The 22,526-nt window shown below is 48.4% G+C and overlaps 1 protein-coding gene across 2 annotated transcripts; it reads left to right on the forward strand.

Moving 5' to 3' along the window:
- Positions 1 to 817: 817 nt before the first annotated feature.
- Positions 818 to 21,590, forward strand: SLC25A42 (solute carrier family 25 member 42). 2 transcript variants are annotated; one of them, XM_082780175.1, is made up of 8 exons: positions 818 to 843; positions 9,579 to 9,701; positions 11,331 to 11,442; positions 13,750 to 13,775; positions 14,615 to 14,781; positions 15,420 to 15,536; positions 16,034 to 16,185; positions 16,589 to 21,590. In XM_082780175.1, exons 2-8 carry the CDS (start codon positions 9,618 to 9,620, stop codon positions 16,912 to 16,914), a joined length of 984 nt encoding a protein of 327 aa, XP_082636301.1. In that variant the 5' UTR covers positions 818 to 843; positions 9,579 to 9,617; the 3' UTR covers positions 16,915 to 21,590. The 2 variants fall into 2 exon arrangements, with proteins under 2 accessions (XP_082636301.1, XP_082636302.1); XM_082780176.1 differs by lacking the exon at positions 818 to 843 and adding an exon at positions 9,346 to 9,468.
- The last annotated feature ends 936 nt before the right edge of the window (positions 21,591 to 22,526 follow it).

A 22,526-nucleotide genomic window follows, 5' to 3' on the forward strand; every position in this document is an offset into this window, starting at 1 on the left:
CTGCTGTTGTACTTGAACGGATGTTTTTTAACGTGCTATTTTCTGTGGGAAGGGTGATCCTATAAAACATTCCAAAAAAAAAAAAAAAAAAAGGATGGTTGGAGGGTGGCTGGCTCTTTGCAGAGCCTTTTTGGGAAAGGAAAAGAAGAGTGGCAGAAAATGCCTTGGTGGGGCCTCCTCTGCTCCTGCTGTGCAAAAACCTCGCCGTGTTGGTGCCCCTCTCTGCCCTCGTAGCCGAGATGCCCCGGTGAAGATACCCCAGAGCTGCAAGAAGAGCTGATGAAGATCCCCTGGGTGCCGTGGGAGCCTTGTGCAGGAGGGCAAAACCGCTTATTTTGGGGAGGGAGCCTGAAACAACCCCGCTCTTTTTGACTTTGGGAGGGCAGAGAAGCGGCGCAGCCCCCGGGGACACAGAGCAGAGGCTCTGCACTGCCCTGCAGGACCAGGAGCTGGGCAGAACACCCTCCCAAGCAGCACAGGGGGCAGCTGGGGACCATCCTGCACACCCCTGACCCCTCAAACCGCTCCCGGAGCCCTCCAAAGGCCGCGCAGCGCCCTGCGCGCTTTTTGCGCGCTCCCTGCGCGCTCCCTGCGCCGCCACCTGCGCGCCTTTCGCTCCCCGCCCCTCCGCCCGCACCCTGAGGCAGCCCGGCCTCCTATTGGCCTCCCGCCGCGCCCGTCAACCGCCTCTCGGCCACTCGGCGCGCGCGAAGCCTCAACCCCTCGGCGCTGATTGGCTGCAGGGCCCGGCGAGGCCCCGCCTCCTCCCAAGCCCTGCCGGGGGTGGGCGGGGGGAGGAGGCCTGGCGGCCGGGAGCCGAGCGCGGAGCGGAGCCGAGCCCCGGTGAGTGCGGGCCGGGACCGGGGCCCCCCCCCCCCCCCCAAACCTCCGCTACCTGCCCTCGGTCGGGCTTTATCCGCCCGGTTCCGCGGCCTCGAAGCCCGGGCAGGGCCGGGGGGACGTCGGTTGGGTTGCGCCGCTTCTCCGCCTCACAGGGAATGGAGGGGGGGGGGGGTTGCGGCCGTCCTGTGGCGTGAGGGGGACCCCGGGGGGCGGCTGAGGGGGCCCGGGGGTGGCTGAGGGGATGTGGGGGGTTGCGGGGGCGGACCCGTTACCCCTTTAACTTGCTACCCCCTCATTTCCCGGCCCTGTTACCCCTTCACCCCGTTTCTCCTTGCCCCATTTCCCCCCCCGCAGCCCCGTTATCCCCCCCCGTTGCCCTTCGTTGCCCCCCCCGGTGCCTGAGGCGAGCTCCTGACGGGCTCCGCTTCTCCTTCGAAGCCCTTGGGTGGACGCCGGGCTCAGGAGGGCACCCTCACGCCTCCGCCTGCGCCCTTGGATGTTCAAAAATGAGCAGTTTGGGGCTTTTTTGCACCTCTGGAGCCCACAGCGCCAGGTGTTTGTGCTGTGGGGTGGGTGTCAGGGGGCGCAGAGGGTGATAAATGCGGGCCTCGGTGCCTTCTGGCTTTTATCTAACCCCATATTAAGCCACAAGTTGCAGAGCGGGGTCATTTTTCCCTATCAGGCGGGGTTTTCCTTCATATTTCGGGATGGGAGTTGTGGCAGCGTTGCAGCGTAACCTGCTGCCCCACCAGCCTGGCACCTGCTTCCCCAGTCCCTTTATTGACCTAAAACCTGCGTTAACGTGAAGGTTGGAGGAGGTGAAGCTTTGTTTGGGTTTGCCTGGCCGTCCCCTTCCCGCTGGCTGTGAATTTAGAGAGGGTTTGGAGCCTGCCACCGCTTGGCTCTTTTTGGTTGGATTCTTACACTTCACGCACGCTAACTGCAGGGTTTTTTTCTGGATGCTGTGTGCTTTTTGCGACGTGTTTTCCTGTGTGGTTTGGTGGATTTGGAGTGTTGGAAAACACGCTGGTTTTTAAGTGCCTCTGGTTTGGGAGGAGGGCGTGTGTTAAGGAACAGGAGAGGCGCCTGTGGGTGTTAGAAAACAGCTGCGGAAAGGGAGAGCAGGTAAGAAGGGTACCAGTGGGTCGGTGGAGCCACACCAACAACCTGTGGGGGAGCCTGCTTAAAAATAATCCTAGGGCTGGGCATCCAGAACGCCAGGGCTGGGTCCTGGCTGACTCTGAGCATCTTCACCTCCATCCCACCAGGGCTGTGAATGTTGAACACGAATTAAAATCATCATTTAGGAGCTCTGAAGGCTGGGCTGGAAGGGAGCTGCCGTGGAGGGGGACGGGACGGGACTGTCCTTGGTGTTGGATTTCAGCAGGAACTCTCTGGCCCCGGTGATTGCTTCAGGCAGGAGGATTTCAGCTCCCGATAGCGCCGTGGGATGAGTCAGGAGCTGCAGTAATCTCTTTTTGCTTGACCTGCAGCTGTAGCTCGTGCGTTGGCTCAGGCAGGCCCAACCGAGAACGCGCGGTTTTGGGTATGTTTACCCAAACGAAGCTTTGTTTGGAGAGGTCACCGAAAATGCAAGGCGGGCACCGCTGTGGCCTTGGGTGCGTGGTTACCTGATGAAGCAGATGGGCTTGGTACAGGTCAGGCAGGTTTGCTGTCAGAAAAAAAAAGCTCAGGAACCCGAAAGGACTTTTTTGAGTGACTTTGCTGTTCGTTGGATGAAGATGCATTTAGGTTTACACCTTCTTTACATGAAACTGATGCCAATACTTCCCACTGTGGTGTTTCCCATTTTCCAAATGCTGTATAAATCTTCCTGGTGACCCTCTTATGAGGGGAGATCACTTGTTACAGAAAGGCAAACTGAAATGCCAACAACTTACTCCAGGTCATGAGAAAAAACGAATGCTGGAGGACTGCTCTGCTCTCCAGTTACGCTTTAAATCTGCTCCTCCTTGCTGTTGAGCAGTTAATGATGGTGTGTCCGTGTCGTGGGAGGGTTAGTGCCGCTGGGCTAACAACCTCGATCGACGCAGAGGGATGCTGAGCTCTGCCCCAACTGCTTGTGTGCAAGAGGTGACTGCAACAGCGGGGTGGGACTCGTGGCCTGGCCTGAATCCAACAGTCGATGTGGAAAGCGTTGAGGTTGGCAAATGTCACCTGCTTGGGACACCTGTGGCTTCTTCTTAATGATGGGAGGTGTTGGCTCGTTCTGTTTTCCACGTGCGTTGTAAACTGTGATGATTTTAGAGCTGAGACTGTAATTACCAGTTACTGTTTTGAAATGGCTCCTGGCGAAGATTGCTTGTGTTATTGCTTGTGTTTCAGATAATCTCAGTTTGAGGTCAGAAATATCGACTCTGCTGGGATCTGGCACTTCAGGACCTGGTGTGCCTGTTTTATTTGTTTGTTCGCTGCCTTCTGTTTCTAAAGGGAGGCGATCCCTGCCTGACAAAAGGAGTGGATTCAGCAGAAGGCCTCAGCCATTCAGTCCCCTGCAGACAAAGCAGTTGTCTGCCTTGCAGATAAGAGCTGGGCTTCGTTTTTTTGGCTGTGGAAAGCATTGTCGAGGTGTTCCCAGCAACAGTTGTCTCTCTCAAACCGAAGACTGTTTTATCTTGCCAAGATTTCCTCTGTTTGTGGCTCATGCGTTCGTTCCAAGCTTAGTTCAAGACGTGAATCTCCCAGACTCCTGTGAATAGCCGAGCTGTCCTCGCTAGCAGAGGTTTAGAGATTGCTTCTCAGTGCTCAGCAACTGCCTGAAGTCAGGTAATCTAAAACCATGCAAAGAATTTGTATCTTCATCCTGATTTACTGGCAGCTTTGAGTCCTCCCTGGCTGAGGGAGGGAGGAGGAGCGTTCGTTTTGTACTTTGGAGCTGAGGAAGCATGTGAAAAATTAAACACTTCCAGATACTATCCTTTGGTGAGTCTTTTAATTAGATTGTCAATGATTCTTTAAAGTCATGCTGACAGTTTCTGTACAGGCCTTTAAAGGAAAAACGCAACGCACTACTCAGAGCTAATGTTTTGGGATCAGATTTATATGCAACTGCAAGATGAATGTGACTGAAGAGAGCTGAGTCTGCAGGGCATATCTGGTTTTGATTTTTAATGGCTTAATCAAACTGGAAGGCAAAGATGGACCTCAGGGGGCCGTCTAGTTATAGTTGATCCCCCTCTTCTGAGTGTTTCAGCCCTTTTTTCTGTGATTTTCTGAGATGCTTTTGCTCCAAGGGTGAATTTAAGGCTGCAGTAATCTCCGCTCTTACCACGTCTCTTTCTCTGTCAGGCTCAATTGCTCAGTTTAACAATTGAAGGCAACCTAATTGAGTGACTTCCCTGGGTACTGTTTAACTTCAGCCTGCCTGGGAAAAACGTGTGAAGATTTCTGCGGGAACTCTCTCGGTTTTCTTTTTTTTCCCCCGATTTAATTATATGCTTTTATCAAGTGGTGTTAACAACGCAATAAAAGAGGAAAACTAAGGAACTGGATAGCTCTGGAGTAACGTGAGAAGCTGGTGTGTCTGAGCGGAGTCATCCCAGCGACTTTACCTGCGTGGAGTCGATCAGTGCGTGGCCCCAGAGGTGAGCTTTGGCAGGGGGCTTGGACCCGGTGGTCTCTTGAGGTCCCTTCCAAGCCCTACAACTCGGTGATTCAGCTGTGGAATCGGGTTTGTGCAGTTCACAGCAGTCCGTGTATTCCTTCTCGAGGGCATCGTCTGGGGAACCACGTGGAAGAGAGGTTTAAATGTTTGTGTATCAGAGGCTAAGCAGAAATCCTGCTGTTATTACGAGGTCTTTAGAAAGCATAAGCAAGTGAAAACCTAAAGGAACTGTCTTCATTATGCTATAGGCAATGAAGTCCTTCAATTTGAATTTATCTGGGTTGAATTTATTTGGTTTAAAACAGCATTTGTCTCTTGTTTTTGTGTCATTCTAAGTCCACGTGTTTCATGGGCCCGTCTCTGTGCTGGTAAACTCTGAAGAGCTCTGGGCTGGAAGCCACGTGGATGTGATGGTTGCAGAGATCCCTTTTTACTCTTCACATTTTAATGGCAGGAACGTGCTGCCAGGGCTACCGTAATCCTCCCGCATCGCAAGCTGCTCACAACTCCCAGGCAGTGAATAAAAAATGCTGCGAGCTCCTGGGTGCTGCCTGCTTTCTGTCCTCAGGAGCAGATAACAATCTGCGTTTTTGGTGGTGATGAGAGAGAAGTGGGTAGCAGGGCTGAAGTTCTTCTGCCCGTCTCATGAATGGAGTGCATTTCGTGTGGCACAGAGCTACAGCATCTCGTGGATGCTGAAGTGGTGTGGTTTTACCTTTACCTGTCTGTCCGGGCACTCCCATGTCCAGTGCTTTAAACTCCTCCTGTAATTGCTGCTGGGGTCCTCTGAGCAAAAAGCAAACATTTCACAGAAAATAGCAGCCGTTAGCATTCAGATAGCTGCTGGTGATGACTGTTTGCTTTGCAATCTATCTGCTGTTCTTGCTGGATAGATGACATTCTTTCGGAAATCTTAGTGCTTTGTGACAGGTCTAAATTCCACCGGGGAGTAGCAGACAAACATGTTTTTTTGGTAATGACACGTTGCCAGCCAGCCTCTGGGCTGGGTGCCCAGACTTCTGCTGTTTTCTGCCCGCGTACTACTGTGAAAACCGTAATGACTGGGGCTGCTCTCGCGGTTAAGGCATTTTGCTATAAACAGGTAGTTGCAGGTCTGCCAAAGGTGCTGGCAGAACGGGAGCACCGTGGAGAGGATGAGGAGCGCGGCGTCCCCTCGGCCAGCTGTGAGTTTGGTGCAAAGCTCAGCCCTGCACCCTCCTCTGCCTGCTCTTCCTGCAGGTTTTTGGGGCTGGGCTGCTACAGGAACGTGTGTATCTACCTGGCCAAATACATAAAGGAGGGATTTGGGGCTGGTCATGTCGTAGTGACCTGAAGTCCAATTTCTAAATAAGCTTTAATTGTGAAATAGGCAAAGGCACGACGAGCTGCGAGCCTTCTCTTTAGCAATGTGATTTTAATTTTGAACGCCCCAACTGGAGAACTTGGGCTCAATCCTCTGTTGTGATGCTGGTCTCCGAAGTGCGTTGGTTCTTCTGATGAGAAACTAATTATCTTAAGGCTGTGTAATTTCAAATATGATGCTGTTGTAGCTATTTCATTCGAACATGATTGGATTCACAAGTGGCTTGGAGAGCTGGAGCTGTTTTTCTCTGAATCCCCCCCTGCTCTGGGCAATGAACTGGCACCTGCCTGTAAGACATTCTTCCTAGTAGGTTGCTTTTATCATCTGAATAACTTGATTCTGTCTCGCCTGTCCTTTTAATCAAAATCACCACCAAGAAAAGAAGAATGTCTAACTTGTCAGCGAGTCAATTTGACAGCTTGATTGAACTTGTTCAGGTATTCATTAAGTGCCGCTAGAGAGAGCTGGGAGAATGGGAAGGGAAGGCTAACAATGCTCCGGTTTTTAATGTGCGGAGCATATTCTGTGCGTCTCGTGGTATGCAGAGAATGGAACTTGCTTTAGCACACAGCTGCTCCTGCAATTGCCAGGGTCCGGGCAGCGTCTCTAGAAAGAGTCCCGGGCTCAAAGGACGATCGGGAAAGAGACCATGGCAGCGAAGTTCCTCAGCTTGTGAAGGTGCCGCTGCAAGAAGGGAGGGCTTGAGCTTCCCTCTTTTGCAACTTGGCAAATGAGCTTTAATCTCTGCCTTGCAAATTAGCATGGCTGAGTTACAGGCAACGTTTTCTTGTTTTCTGGTGGAGTTGAAACTGGATGCCAGAGGAAGTGCTTTGTGCTTTCAATAAACTCTCGTGAGCTTTGTTGTAAAAACACGGTGGATGTTACTCATGAAGCCCCTTTAACTCTTGAACCTGCATTCACCAGCAGTTTTCCTTTCTGATTATGCATTCTTTAGGGGAATGCTTTGCTCTACAGCTTGTTCGAGGAGTCTGGCTACAGATATGTGACACAGACTCATGTAACTACAATATAAATAACACAGAAGCGTGGTATAAAAAGCCAGTCTGATCTGCAGCTATTTTTTCTTGTTTCCCTTGGCTTTGGAAGTGTAAGGAATGGCTGCGTCTATACAAAATACTGAGATTTTAAAACTGTCCAGCTGCTCCGGATTGGGTTTCTGTGAATTATTTAATGAAGGAACCTGATATATATGTGTGTGTGTGTGTGTGTGTGTATATATATATGCAAGATAATGTCTGGTTTCTGATGGCTGGGCCCTTCAGATTCACAGTGAAACTTAAAAGCAAGGCTTTATTCTCTGTCTCTGGTGTGCATCATTAGTCATAACAGCCAGGATTTGGTTAATAACAAAGTCAGAATCCAGCCCAAGTCCAAAATAAAATCTTGTGTTGCTTTGCAGCAGGCAAATGGGAATACAACTAATAAATACTGCTTTTGCATTTCAGGCTCTGCAAGTTTAGGGCTTATATTCCTGTAGAGCATGTGGGCAGTTTTAATGTGTAAAGCTGAGCATATAGACAGGTGTTGGTAAATCAGGGCATCAGGCACTAAAAATAAAGAACAGAGCAGCTCTGAAGAGTATCAAAGAGAATATTGTCGAGTAAATGGAGATCATCTTCACGGACGTGCATGTTCTAAAATAGGTCCAGGCCTCATAATAGCAGCTTAGTATTTGAGATTTCCTTTTAGTCATCTTTCTCAATCATCTTTCAAAATCACATTTTAAAACAAAGTTGTAGATTGCATTCCTAAGCTCTTTAGCGTGAGTTCTATTTTGGTGGGTTTATTTTTGGTAGAGATAAATCTGATATTGTGACCTACATTGCTTTTTTTGAAATAGCTGGGGATAATATCTCTGCCTGTGATTTCTCTCAGGCTTTCGCTGAAAGATACCACTTTACAATAAATTTCCCGGGTACAAGAGATGAGAAGGAAAGGAAATAAGCAGAGACAGTAATTAGGAATAATCAACAGACTGTGTTCTTCAAAATAATTTAATGAAGTGCTTTTCTCTGCAGTGCTACGAATCATCCTCAGTCCTGAGCCTTACAGGAATTTTGGTTCACAGTCTGATGTGACCGAGTGTCCACGATAGAACTCGTCAGGTGCAAATGGTGATGCCGTTTAGGTCGTGCTTCCGACTATCAGATGTTATCTTTCATTAAAACCTTGAGTTATTACTCTCCGAGCAGCATCCTGAGAGCTCCTCTTTTTGAAAACACCCTCAGGAGTTGTAAACACGTTGATAAGTGTCTTCCCGGAGCTCTAGCAAGTGATGTCTGCTATTAAAGACACCCAGGCGTGTTTGTCCTCCCTTGGAGTGAGCGCGTGGGTCATGCCTAGCTTCATCATCACAAATTGGTCATGCACGAGTACAGACGGAGCTGATCTGGCGCTGGCTTTCCGTTAATATCTCCGCTGCAACCAAGGGGGTTTGGAAGTGAAGTCTGGCACTAATTTATGAGAGCGATGTGGGGGGAAAAAAATAGGTCAGCAAGTATGAAAGGTGCTGACAAGCATATAACGTCTCGAGATTGTTAAAAAGGAAAAAAAAAAAAAAAAAAGATCTTGAGGCAGCCTTTCCAAGTAAGCAAGCTGTTGTGCCGCGGGTTTCCTAGGCATCAGACGGGGCAGAGATGAAGCAACTTGCTGGAGGACACGCGAGGAAAGCTGTGCTAGAACCGGGGAGCAGTTGGGGAATTGAGATTTCCTAATATTGCATTCCTTGAAAGGAAGCTGTAGATGGGGCAGAGTGGCTGTTGGAGCGGTCTTGTCACTTAGAAAACTGATCTTTGTTGTTACGCCCCGTTTGTGCATAGATTCAAAACGGGGAGACTGGCTTTGTGCAAGCTCAAGTTTTTCAGGCTTTAGCCCTTTCCTTTCTGCATAACTCAGGATGAAAACTTGCATCAAAAAAAGCAGAAATACTAGAGAGCCAGATGCCGAAGTGCTAATGCTTTAAATCGAAGCTATCTCTGCATGTAAGCTCTGCAGCCCAGGTTAGGCTGACCTTTCCTTTCACCAGACAAACGAGAGCTTGTTTCGCAGCGAGAAACATCTGTGCAAAGCCTGCTGTCTCACTGGCCACGAGCACACGTGCACTGCAGCTGGGAAGAAAAGGAGTTCTGAAGTCACCGCCGCGCTGCTTTCAGCCAGATCACCACTGTCATCAAAATAGCCCTTGTGGCACGTGTGAGGCATTGGAGCTATCTGTTCCTTAAAATAACCTCCAATTGCTTGTGGCAGGCTCTCTGGATGGACTGCTGTGACTACTTTTTCCATTTTCCAGGCCCGGGTTTTAAATTTCAGCGTGTCTTCTCCAATATCTGAATGATCTAGAGCAGTCAGAACGGGCAGAGACCAAAATCCTCCCTGTAAGCAGTGGAAGAGGGCGGAACAGGATCTGTTTCTTAGCTCCTAGAAACTGTGCATTTGATTTTGAAACTTGCACCTGAGTTCTTTAGGGAGTGAGATGAGTGAATGTGGTCAATGGCACGGTTCTAAGATAGCACCAAAACACCTTCCTCCCCCTGTCCCTCTCACACATGTCCTTGCACCTCTAAGGAAGGCTCTTCTGGGAGCCTGGGACTGGGGTTTTCCTGCTGAAAATGGCCCTGTGAGTCAGTCCCCCTTCCTTCCTGCCCTGTTTGTTTTTTGTTTTTTTTATTACCGGGGTATTCACTGCTTGTGACACTAACGCTTGCTTTGTTCTTGTTTTCAACGTAGGAGCCGTAGGTCTTCTGCCCGCTTGTAAGTGCAACTGGTATGGGTAATGGTGTGAGAGAAGGTCAAGTGGATTTCAAACGGCAGGATGTGGAGCCAGCTACATCAACTCATCTTCCTTCAGAGGTAAGAGCAGGGGCTTTGGGGATGCCTGCAGTAGGGCTGAGAGAAGGGTGGCTGCTCTAAAGGAAGCATCTCAGTGAGATTTGAGCTGGGGAGTCCTGAAAGAGCTGCAGTGTACGCACAAGCTGTGCAACTTGGGCTTTCCCAGGACAGCCAAGGAGCTCCAGCCCTCTGGGAAGAGGCTGGGAGCTGACAGGCAGGCAGGGCTGTGTTCCTTGCTCAAGGTTACGTCTTGTTATGTCTTCAGTGGCAGAGCTGGGAAGAGAGCCATAAGCATTGCTTCCCTGCTCATGCTGTTGGTAATAGGCTCCTGTTAGAAACACTGGGAGAGAAAGTTGCAGTGAACCTTGCTCTGGTTTAGATCAGGGTTTCTGCTCGTGTGGAATTGCCTCGCTAGAGGTGTGAGGCCAGAACTTAGGCTGAAGTTCACACAGCGCTGCCTGTGCGTGGCTAACCTTGCATTTGGCACCCAACAGGCAGAGACTGGACAGGAAAATTGAACTGAACCATGTATTTCTGTAATAAAAATTAACTTTTTTAGCTGGGAAGCATTCTGAGGGGGTAAAAAAAAAAAAAAAAGTTAACTCCTCTATGAAGACACAAAGCACATCAAAAGTTAACATTCTTAAGCCCGGGCTTGACTTGTCTTTCAGTCCGTAACCTTCACGGTGTTAGATTTCAAGTCATTTACTTGCTTTCTGCCCATGTGTTACGAGAAGATAGCTGCTTTATAAATATGAGCTGTGGCAGGAATGTCAATAACAGAAACGCTTCCATTCCATTTATCATAGTAGGAAGCCTGTCTTGTTTTATTCCTGGGATCTAGGGGACAATGTAGAAATAAGGCTTGTGTGTTACTAGAAGGGCAAGAGAGAAATTTAACTTCTCTACATGGCCAAATCATGAGCACATGAGCAGCTAGTGACTTAGCTTTTAGAAATCAGGAGAAAACAGTGCTTGTGAGAGGTGGCAGACCTAGGAACTTGCCATTTTGGCAGGCAAGTCTGAGCGTGGTTCTTAACGAACTGACCAGGAATTTATTGTGCTTGGAATTTGCCATTTTGAAGGGAATGTTGACCTTTCCAAAATCCTGGCATTGATTTTTAGCTGTCTCAAGTCTTTCACTAAGAGATTTTGTCTGAGAAGTAGAGTAGCTGAAAATGGCCAGCTGGTGGTCCTTGTCTGTTGAAGGGAAACTAAAACAAAAGTCCTAAAGAATGTTCTTGATCCTTGGCACCTTTGCAGAGGAAAGAGAACTCTTTAGTTGAGTGTTGAGAAGATTTTTTTTTTTTTTTTTTTTTTGCTTTTTTGAAAAGCATTCCTACCTCCGTTGGCAGGTAGGAATAAAAATGAGAAGCTTCTCATACAGGGCTGAAAGGGACGGGGAAGTTCTTTCAAACAACGTGACAAACCAATTCAGGGCAATGCAGCAATGAGATGCGTTTCTGGGGGCACAGTGCACTGAGTGTCTGGCATTGCTGTACCAGAGTTTGTTTGCTCATAGGAGTGAGATTGCAGGATAATGTGAGTGCGCACACCTGAGTTTGGCTCATCCATGTCCTTAGGTGGAGGTAAATATTACAACTTCTGTTTAGGATCAGCTGTGTCACACTGAACAATGTTTTGTTGCAGGGCGTCCAGGAGCAAAAGAAGGTTCTCAACTCCCTGATGTCTGGTGCATTGGCTGGTGCTGTTGCTAAAACTGCAGTAGCTCCACTGGATAGGACAAAAATCATGTTTCAAGGTAAGTCCTGCTGGCTTTTGCAAAATACTCTTACTTTATTGTTAGCAGAATCCAAACCAGCACCAAACCTGTCCGGCCAGCCTGTCTTGCAGTGCTTCGACCTGCAGAGACCTGGCAGGATGCAGGCAGAGTAGTGACATTACCACAGTGAATCGAGTCTGGAAACCCATTGTTTGAGTTCTGGTAGGATTATTGCAGATGTTAATCAGCTGTTCATCTGGACCGTGCTCCTGGATCCAAGTCTTGTGGCAGTCAGCAGGAGTTTTGCTATTTTGGTGTAATGCGGGTGCACGTACTGCTGGCTGGAGGCAGATGACTGTGGCTTGTGAGCGTTGGGTGGCTGTGTGTGCTCTGTGACATAAGGCAGAGCTTTGGAGTGCAGAATAAACAGACACTGGAAAGGCTGCGTTTGAGGGGATTATTGGTATCATTTCACATTTCTGTGCTTGTTCAATTTGGAGAAATAATTTCAGGAGGGAAAAGAAGCAGTGTAAGGGGATGTGGTGAGACTGGAAGGATGCAATTGAGCTGTTTGAGTTCCTTCAGGCTGGATGCCAGGCTGTGCCTGCTCAAATGTGTGCAGTCTTCCCTAGTAAGAGTTGTGTTGTATTCCAGCTCAATTGGTTTGGTTAGAGTTGAGGTTAATTATGAAAAGTGCTGTGAGAGACAATGAAGCTGGCGTACCTAGCTTTGTGTTACAAAATGCTTTTTGGAGCCCATAAACTGAGTGTGGAACTGAAAATGATGTTCAGCTAATGGGAATAGGAAATTCTCGTGCATTTAGTGGGGTTTGGGGTTCAACCCCTTGATGGGTTCTTTCCTGTTCCCCTGGTTCAGTGCAGGAGCCATCAGCGATGTTGATTGTCCCAACAGGAGAGGTGCAATTGATTGATGCAGCAGACATTTTACGAGGCCAACAATTTTAAATCTGGTTGCCATCCCAGATTAAACGAATTGGGTAGGTTTACTCTAATCCCTGGATGAGATTTAATTTGAAATTGACTTTCATTTGACATGATTTTCGTTCTTGGCATAGCAGGGGCCGAGGTCTGGAATGGAAGGGATATAGATCAGGGCGTTACAGCTGTGGGGAGCTAAAGCCTTGGGTGGGCGCAGGCTGGGATTGCGTCTGCAACCAGCTGCTTGTGCAGCAGTGAGGACGTGCTGTGCTTTCTCACCAGAGCAGGTTCTGTAGTTCATCTAAGGTTGGAAATGTCAGGATCAGAGGTGAGATGGAAACTGCAGAACTGGGGTGAGTCAACAGCTGTCCGTGCAAATCACCATTAACATGCACAGGCCTGAGTGTTATAAAAGGACCTGTTTGGTTTGGCCCATTTAGCTTACTGCAAAGGATATGACTAAAAATTGCCTGTTTTGACCATCCTCTTGTTATCTAATGGATTTTCTACTCTCACTGTTCTGAAGGGTTTTGTTACAGGCCCTCTTCACAGAAAGGGAAAAGGGAAAGCATCTTCGGGTTGTGTGAGCTAGGAAGGTCCTTGGTTGAGAGACTGAGGAGTTTTCCTGTGGAAGCTGGGGAAAAGATTCTTTTCCATTGCAGAGTCAGCTGCAAGTGGTCATTGAGGTGTTTTTAGTTCTATAAAAAAAAAAAAAAAGTTTGAATTGCATAAAGGAGCAGTGTGGTGAAAATGTATTTGCATGTGATTGTTTGATACACTTGAGAGGTTACAAGTCTCAAAGGAGTTTGAAAGAAACTGCAATAGACACTTAATTGGAACCACGTTTCATTAGCGTTGCTGTTCGGGTTTTAGCCTGGGTTTTCTTCCTGCAGTAGGAATGTTACAAAACAGAGCTGCCGTATGCCAAACAAATCTTGCTTCCAAATGCCTTGTGTATTACATAGTTAAAGAGATGCTGTCAATTTGAATGGATGCAAGAAAAGAAGCTGAGCATTCATCTGAGTTCTGTTAGGATGAAACCATTGTTGCGTGGAGCCTCGCTAAACAGACCCGCTCTTTGCTGGATTCTGGCATTAGTCTGGAACCTGAGCGTGGAAATGCTCTACTGAAATCAGTTGTGGGTGTTCCTTTTTTATTGCAATTGTTATTCACTAATTTTAATGCTTTAAGAAGTGACAAACTGAGCATTTTCATAAAAGTAGGTGGGAAAATGAACTCATCTGCTGAAGTGTGTTTGGGAAATCTTTTCTTTGTTTTAAAGAATCTTTTTTTTTTTTTTCCTTGCATTCATTCTTTTGCTTTTATTTTTATTCCTTAAATATCTGTATGGTTTCTTTTAATCAATCTAAACGTATTGCAAGACCTAATACTCGCTTTTTCTTTTTAGTGTCTTCAAAAAGATTTTCTGCCAAGGTGAGGTGATGTCTGTCTCCTGTTGTCCTGAAGTGTTTGATTAATGGTAGTAATAGACCTAAAAGCACCTTTTGTTTGTATATAACATCCTTGTTTGAGTTTTATTAGCAGCACTCATAGTGAAAGAGCACAGAGGGCTGGAAACAGTATATAATACTTAATTATAATACTGTTAGGACAGCACTCTTCCTTGTTAATGTTTTTGCCCAGTGCCAAGCACTGAGGGGCCTCAGTCTTCGCTCATGCTCCAGGTTCTACCTTTGACAGTAAATGTGGCTTCCCTCCAAGCTGTATTCTGCTAGGAATTCTCCTCTAGTGATTGCTTTTTCCCTCTCAGCCATCACTGGAATTGTTTCAGAATACATAGGAAACTTGAACCTGGGAGCTGATTGCAGTCGTGGCTTGCTGGATGTTTTGTTGCATGTGCGTTGCAGATGTTCCACGTGTGCTGTGCTAATATGTGTAATCCAAATGTTTCTGCCTTACGCTAAGAGGATTAATTTGGGTGGAAAAGTGGTTTGTGCATCATCAGTCCAGCTCTTTGCCTTGCCCTCAGAGAGAAAATGAAGATGTTGTGAATGTAAAACTGTCTTCCTAGCTCCACTTTTTTTTTTTTTTTTCTCTAATGTAGCTGATCCGTCTCCCTAGAGCAGAGGTTTTAGCTGTCTCTTTCTGGAGTCGGGGTTGTGAGTGTAAACAGCTGATACTAGCTTACTGAGGTTATGGGGGGAAGGAGGATTTGGAAAGGTTAAGCTATAGGGTCACCTTTTCCCCCCTTCTATTGTTTGGATTCCTCTTATCATGATCTCCTGCTCTGACCTTTGATCCGTTGCCTGCAGGAAGCCTACAGGCTGATTTATCGCACCTACCTCAACGAAGGCTTCTGGAGTCTCTGGCGGGGGAACTCAGCCACCATGGTCCGTGTGATCCCTTATGCTGCCATTCAGTTCTGCGCGCACGAAGAGTACAAGCAGCTCCTGGGGAGTTACTACGGCTTCCAGGGAAAGTAAGACGCAGCACGGCTTTGATCCTTGCAGAGGAAGATGGAGCAGTTTGTGGGACCGTAGGTTGTAGGGAGGGAGCACGTTTCTCTGCTGTTTGCAGGCTTGCTGAGTTGAAAGCTGTTGGTACAGAGTTGTGCCAGCTTCTTTCGTGATAGGTTTGCAAAACAGGACCTGTGAGGGGGCTGAGCAAAAGGCTTCTAGTCTTGCACAGGGAAAACACTGGTGAGAAGACCCTGTTTTCTAGAGGCATGAGCAAGAAGTGGCCTAGACGTAAAGTTAGCGCTTCCCTGTGCTGTGAGTGGGCAGGCAAAACAAAGAGCTTTTCTTTGCAGGAGAAGCAACGAGATCCAGCCTCGTGCTGTTACCTGAGCCCTTTTTCTATGTGCATGTGGCCTGAGCCTCTTGCTCTTGGGCATGTAGTGTCTGAGACACCCCCAAGTCAGGCTTTCTGTCCTCTAAGGCCTCAGTCTTGAACAGCTGTGGCAAACCACAGCAGCTTCACCCCATCCCACCCCAGCTCTCTCCAGTCCACAGGCAGGGAAGGGATTCAGTAGCTGACAGAGTAGAGCCGTGCTGAAAAGCCACGTAGCGTTACCAGCTCCAGGTGATCTCTTTGGTCTCTTCTCTCACCTTACTTTAGAGCGCTGACACCCTTTCCTCGATTCATTGCTGGCTCTCTGGCAGGCACAACGGCTGCCATGTTAACCTACCCCTTGGATATGGTCCGTGCTCGAATGGCTGTCACGCCGAAGGAGATGTAAGTGCCTAATGAAAGCAATTATTAGCACCATGAACAAACGCAGAACTTTCTTTTAAGGTCAGATGACTTTTTTTCCCCCCATTTTCTGGGTCACTTCTTGCTCGGAGCCTTTGCTGTAAGAAACCTGTTACCGTGTGGGTCTGAGCACTGATGAAATGACCACAGCCCTGCTTAGTTCTGGGACTGGAAGGAGATGGAGACTCAAAAACCTCACTAGAAAAACTGATTTGTTGGCCTGCTAGGAGGCCAGCTGGCACAATGCCTCTGGAAGAGTTCTAATAGACAGGATAGCACGTTGTGATAGGGCTACAGGAGAGCTTGTGACTGGGCTTCTCCATTTGCAGACAGGCTTCTAAAATCCTTTCTGAGCTGTCTGATGAGCTCAGAGCTGAATTAATTAATTGTTGATCCTTCAGAAAGTCCTGTTGGAAATACGACCCTTATGTGCAGGCACTAACTAGCGCAGATTTGGTTTTCCTGTGTCCACGTGCTAGGTACAGCAATATTGTTCATGTCTTCATCCGAATATCCCGAGAGGAAGGATTGAAGACATTGTATAGAGGATTTACACCAACCATCCTTGGAGTGATTCCATATGCCGGGCTTAGCTTCTTCACCTATGAGACGCTGAAGAAACTACATGCAGGTAAAAGCAACTTTTTCTTTGCTTTCAGATGAAATGCCGTAGGCTTTTGGCCAATTTGAGGTGTTTGAATTCAGTGGTGTAAGTCGTTTTCCTGGCCTTGAAGCCAATTGCTAAATTCTGTGCTTGCGGAGGATGCCTTGTGCCTCCCTCATGCCAATTCCAGACTTTTGAAGAAAGCAAACTGCAAGAAAAGTAGTATTTCCGTCTCACACCTCCTTGTTCCTCTGCAAGTCCTGACTGCAGAACGGATTTGGTTACATCCCAAATCAGCTAACCCCCAAACTGGGAATGAACTCTCAGGAGCTCTGGTGCTCAGTCCTCCCTCTGGCTCCCGGCCCACTCGACCTTAGTCACGTGCTTATTACGAGCAGCTTTCCACCCTCTGCTACTTTCTCTTTCCCAGATCACAGCGGGAAATCGCAGCCATCCCCTCCGGAGCGCCTTCTGTTTGGTGCCTGTGCAGGCTTGATCGGCCAGTCGGCTTCCTACCCCCTGGATGTGGTTCGCCGACGGATGCAGACGGCGGGGGTTATGGGACACACGTACAGTTCCATCCTTCTCACCATGCAGGAGATTATACGAGAAGAGGGACTAATCCGGGGCTTGTACAAAGGACTCAGCATGAATTGGGTCAAAGGTCCAATTGCAGTGGGAATAAGCTTCACGACCTTTGACCTGACGCAGATCCTTCTCCGTAAATTACAGCACAGCACTAATGTTGAAAGGTAGTAGCTTAATCCCCACAGCCCTGGCTGGAGAAAAGTACAACACGTGTAGAAAGAGCAATGCTAGTGTTCCCTCACTTTGTACGTGCTCTCCTGCAGCTGAGAACTTTATCTTTCTTGTTTGTTTGTTCACTTTGTGGTGGTGATGGGCTTTTTTTTTCCCCTTTTTTTTTTTTCTGTTTAACGAGCCTCTGTGTTTGGAAACCTCAACCTGAAACTAACCCTTTCCTAAAAGAAATTCTTCTTACTGTTCTGCGGACCTGTGTCCTCTAGAGTAGCTGCCTCACCCTTTATGTCTTACTCTTTGGTACCAGGAGTGGAGCCTCTCAAACAAACATGTGCTGCTGCTGGCTCCTCACCTGGTCTCTGTGGGCAGGTGAAGTGGTGGATGATGAAAGAAAGGACTCGGTGCTGTTAGAGTGAACTCTTGGATTTGGGAAGTGACTGCTACTCCTGGTAGGCAGCTCTTACTGCACATGTCTGAGCTGGAGGCAGTCTGCCAAGTGCAATATTCCAGTTAATCTGTAGGGAATTCCAGATTCCTCTGACCTATAAGCACTGGTCTCTGTAAAACAGGACGCAGCAGGATTTAACAGGTCCGGGTCACTTCTTTTGTTCTGGAAGTTGAATGTGAGCTGTGGCTGGAAATGCTGCCCTTTTTCTAATGTTCTTTTCATTTCTGGGTTGAGTTGCATAAAATATCCCTTGCTTGCAGTGTCCCTCTGAGATTACCAAAGACTGTAGACAGCAGGGGAGGAAAGCTCTGAGCAGTTTTGTAAATCAAATTCTTATGTTTGTTGTCAGTGTCGTTGACTAGGGGCTGTGCCTGGATTCACAAACTGGATTGAAGCAAACTGCAGTAGTGCTTTTGGGCCATCTGAACCCTTCCATTGTTGTCGTGGTCTTAAAGGCAGCATTTTCTGAGGGATTTGGCAGGCTGTGCCCTAGACGAGAAAAAGAACTGTTACATTCTTAAATTCCAAGCAGTTATATCTTTCAGTATTATTGTCGCTGCTTTATGCGTTTTGCAAGAACAAACATCTCAAAGATGCACGTGTGATGCAGGTTTAGCTACCCTGACAAGCTGTTTGTGTCTGGTGAAGGCAGCCTAGTAGTCACCTCATGCTGCTGGCCCTGCTTCCGAACAACATTCTTGTCATTTGCCTGCTGTGTAGGTTGCATCACCTCTGTTCGTTAGTCCATACCTGAGCCCACTTGGTTTCGTTCCTGGAATTCTGGACTAACTGTGTCCTCAGGAGAATGGGCTCCCCAATCAGTATTGACCCCTCAAAAATGAAATAGAGTGCCAATCGTTTCCAGTTGCAATCGGAAAATGAATGGTAAAGTACCTTTCATTGTTTCTATTTCAAGTCAGGCTTCAGAGAAACGGAGATTTGAGGGTGGTTTTGTTTTATGTTCCGTTCCTGTATTAAATTTGGAGTGCAAGAGAGGTCACAACGAGCTTTAGACTTCTCTGCGAATCCGATTCCACGAGCCAAGATTAAAAATCCCTTTCCAGCTGATATAGTTCATGTAGAGGGGAGATAACATACAAAAGAAAAATAAGGCATAATTTAAAAGCTGTTCTTTTCTGGTGTATATATTTTAGCCATTGTAGTTCGAGCCTTGTGTCACGGCTTTATTAATGGGAATGGAGGTAATTGCACAATTGGTAGAAATAGCTTTCGCCTTTCTTTTGTCTTTGCACTTGTTCTTTGGAGCATAACTTGCTTCTAATGCCAAATATTTCCCTAGGAATCGAGCACCTGTGCTTCCATTTTGTGGTCACGGTGGAGAGTCAGCATTCTGAAGTATTAGCACGCGTGTTGATCCCAAAACACGGGGTCAATCGTACTTTAATGGTTGTGGATGGGCGAGGTATTAACCTCAGTAACTTCTGCCTCTAAGCCCACAGATAATGATGATTTCCCTTGTGGAACTTGACTGCAGTCACTGATTTATCTTGTAATTAATGTTAGGTGTTGTCCTAAGAGGCTTCAGAGATGGTAGCCATGAAATGTGTGTATTTTTTTGCCCCCGTTGTCAGTGGAAGATTACCAGCTGTCCTCTTCGTTTGGGTGAAAGGTTTAGTCCTTTGCAAGAGCTCTGATTTCTTTTCTCCAATGGAGAAGCCAATTACTTCTGCTCTTGTCTTTCTCTTGTTTGGCCCAGGGAGGAAACACTAAGGCAGTTGCATCCTACCACAAAAGTGAGGTACAGACCGAGGAGAGTTTGGTGGTTGACTGTGTGTACGTGTGTATGGGTGTCTGACTGTGAGTACAATCCATGCCAAGTTCTCTCTCAGCTTGGAGGCTGCTGGTTCAAGGCACGGCCCTTTCTGCACAGCTGGTGGCCACTGTATGAACAGGAAAGGGAGCAGAATTGTGGTGTCCAAGCTTGAGCAGGCTGCTTTGCTCCCAGTACGGCTCCCAGTCTGAGGCGAGCGCAGCAGACCTTGTCTTAGGAGGTGTTGAGCATCGCTGAACCTCTGTGGCAACAGAGGTGGCTTAATTCCTCCTGGCTCCTAAGAAAGGATTTACACTGGATGACTAGCCTCTTGTTTGGGACCGAACAGGAGGATGGATTTGCACGGGGTACCTTCTGCCACATCAGGAGTGCAGCTGATGTGTTAAATGAACAGGAAAACTGTGGAGGAGACAGCTCCTGGCTGGGCGGCCCTTGCATTGCTCCCCCTTGCACCATGAGAGCGGTGCGAGCAGCTCGTTTAGGGCCTCAGGACCCCGAGCTGAGAATGGAGACCTGAAGTACAGCCAGGCTTGGAAGTACTGAGCTGAGAGAAGCTGTTCTTTAATTAGCAGCTGCACCTGCTTTTAATTCAACGAACTTTTAGCCAAACGTGGTTTTCCAAGTTTTACAGGCTGAGTGCTCATTCAGAGGCAGATCTGAATTCAGTCTGTAATGGTTTTGGTGCTTTTGTTTCTTGGGCAAAAGAGTAACTGTGTTACTGCTTTGGGCTGTTTTAAATAGCTTTTCTTTTTTTTTTTCTTTTTTTTTTTTAAATCTGATTTGAATGTAGAAGAGGAGAAATGGAGCGTTCTCTTCCTGTCTCTTAATCCTTGCATGAATTGTGACGTGTTCCAGATCTCTGTGCTGCCTGGAATGAGTGCCTGAGGAGTTTCGGGCATGGTGATTTGGAATGGGAAGGTGCCTGTGGTGTGCTGGCAAGGAAGGTCTGTTGCCTTTAGGTCTGAGAAAGAAGACAAGTCTAGCAGGAATATCCTCTAGTCCTTCTTTTCTTTAGGACTACTTTACTACCACAAATTCTGATTTATTTTTTTTTCCTTTTGCTCTTCTCAGATTCCTTGCTTTTTATTTTCAACTCACGTATCTTAATGTTCTCTAATGCATTACTGCCAAACATTCATTCGTGCTTGTTTCTTCTCGTCCGTTCTCCCTTTCTTCCTGATTCTGCACCTTTAGTCCTGCACTAGCACTTCGAGAAAATCAGGTCCAATGAAATGCATCCAAAATGACAAAACTGCAGTTTTGACAGCGATCCCTGAAACAGCCCAACGAGGCTTCCTGCTCACCGGCAAGGATGCCTGTGTTTGGGGGCAAGAAGTTAAAGGCACTAGGGAATGGGGCAGGAGGTTTTCTTGAAAGGTTCTTGAATTAATTGCCCGGTCTAGCGCCTTTCCTTCTGCACATGCTTGAAATGCTGCTTGTCATGTCCTCTGTCGGTACCTCCACACGATGCTCACTGTGCTCTGTGACGGTGGCTGCTTGCTGGGTCGGCAGCTCGGGGAGAGCTTGTACTTCTGGAGGCTTAGAGGGTCGGGTGAGGGAGGTTTGTATGCCAGAGGTGGGACCCGAGCTGTCTTCTTGCAGATCCCTTTGCCCTGCGTGTCCCACCAGTTCCCCGGCAGGACAGGCTGGGAGCTGGTGGGACCGTGGTGGAAGCACTGGAAGGGGAATCCCGGCCTCGTGAGGCACGAAGTCACGGCCAGCCCTGAGATGGGTGGCGTGGTGTAGCACTGGTACTCGATGAGAGCTCTTCCAGAGCAGCTCCCTGCCTTCTCTGGAAGAGTAGTGGTACTTCTGTTTTTGTAGCCTTCCACCGAGAAGGACTTGAGCACTGTCATCTTCACTCTGTGGTGGCACGAACACGAAAGCAGGTGAGGCACGAAAGGAAACTTTGGGCAGAAGCACTGTGGCGACCCTGAGCGTGTCTGGTGCCAGTTCCAGGCGGGCAGGAGGGGAGGCAACGCCGTGCAATCCTTCCCGTGCCATTTATGCAGTGTCTGACCACGTCCTCGGGCTCTGCGGAGAGCCAGGGCACGTCACAGACCCTCCCTGACCGGACTGGGCCAGAGAAAAGGAGGTGGCCATCCTACAAAACAGCCTTTTTATTGTAGGGGCCGCTTCCTCCTGCTCCCTCTGCCTCCCCCTTACACGCCGTGTGACGCAGGGTTTCCCAGCACTGCTCACTGCCTGTGTGGTCTATGCATATATTAGCACAAACACTGTTAAATGCCTTTTGTCGGGACGTGTCCTCCCCGTCGGTGTGTGTGTGTGCGTGTGCGCGCGTCAATTTGGACTGCTTTTCTTGGATCTGGAGTTCTATTTTATTGCAGTGAAGACACTTTGTTATATAATGTTTATATATTTTAAGATTTGTGCCAAGAGAGGATGTATATTTAATAAAAAATCTAATTGACTTTGCAGGCTCTTTTTCAGGGTGTCTCCTGTTGGACTTTGCTCGTCAGAGAGAGGGGGCCCGGCACACACGGGTGGGTTATCGAGGGATTAACCACGGGGGTGTCGGGGCTGGGGGTTCTTCTTGTGGGACCGACCATTTGCCTGGCCTCCTGTGCGTCTGGCTCCTTTGGAAGTGCACGCTTTGGTGTTTGGGGTCACACACATGTGGCTTCGTGTGGAAGCAGGGGGGCGAGCAGCTCTGGGGCTGTTTTCAAGCCTTTGCTGTCCCTGTCCCCAGCGCCGCGGTGTGGGACGGGGACGGGTGTGCAGTGGCAGCAGGTGGCACTGTCGGCTTAGGCATGGCCCAGCGGCTGCCCTGAAGTTGGGGTCCCCTGGCTGCTGCTCAGCCCTGCTCGGATCTTGGGGTTTTCAGGGCTTTCAGCTGCATTTCAGGTCTGGCGTGCTCTCATTGTGAGGAAAAGATCCCACAGCGGGGACAGATCCTGCCCTCCCTGCGAGGCAGGGCCGAGCTGATGTCCTGCCTGCATCCCTGGGGAAGCAGAGACCTGGAGGCTGTGAGATTTGCACCAAACCTTGCAGGGAGCCTGTGAGAGCTGGAGAAGAGCCCTCGCATGCTGCGTTGTCCCCATCCACCTGGCCCAGCTGCTCCTCGCTCCTGCTGCCCGAGGTTAGCATCTCCACCAGGTTGGTTTGGGCTCTGCAGCGAGCTGTGCTCGCAATTTTTCCTGCTGCCCCAAGCAGGAGCAGCTCTGCAGGATGCAGGCAGTAACGAGGGGATCCCGCTTTGCATGGAAGCAGGGTGGGAAGGCAGGGATCGCTGCTTTCTTTCCTCCCTGCTCTGAGGCATGAAGGAAAACCTCCAGGAACGACTGCCATCGAAGCCTTCTCCCCAAGCCTTGGGTTTTCTGGCCGAGTGCTGCTCGGTGGCAGCTGGAG

Source organism: Aythya marila (genome assembly GCF_965140915.1).
Source record: "Aythya marila genome assembly, chromosome: 27".
Taxonomy (NCBI): Eukaryota; Metazoa; Chordata; class Aves; order Anseriformes; family Anatidae; genus Aythya; species Aythya marila.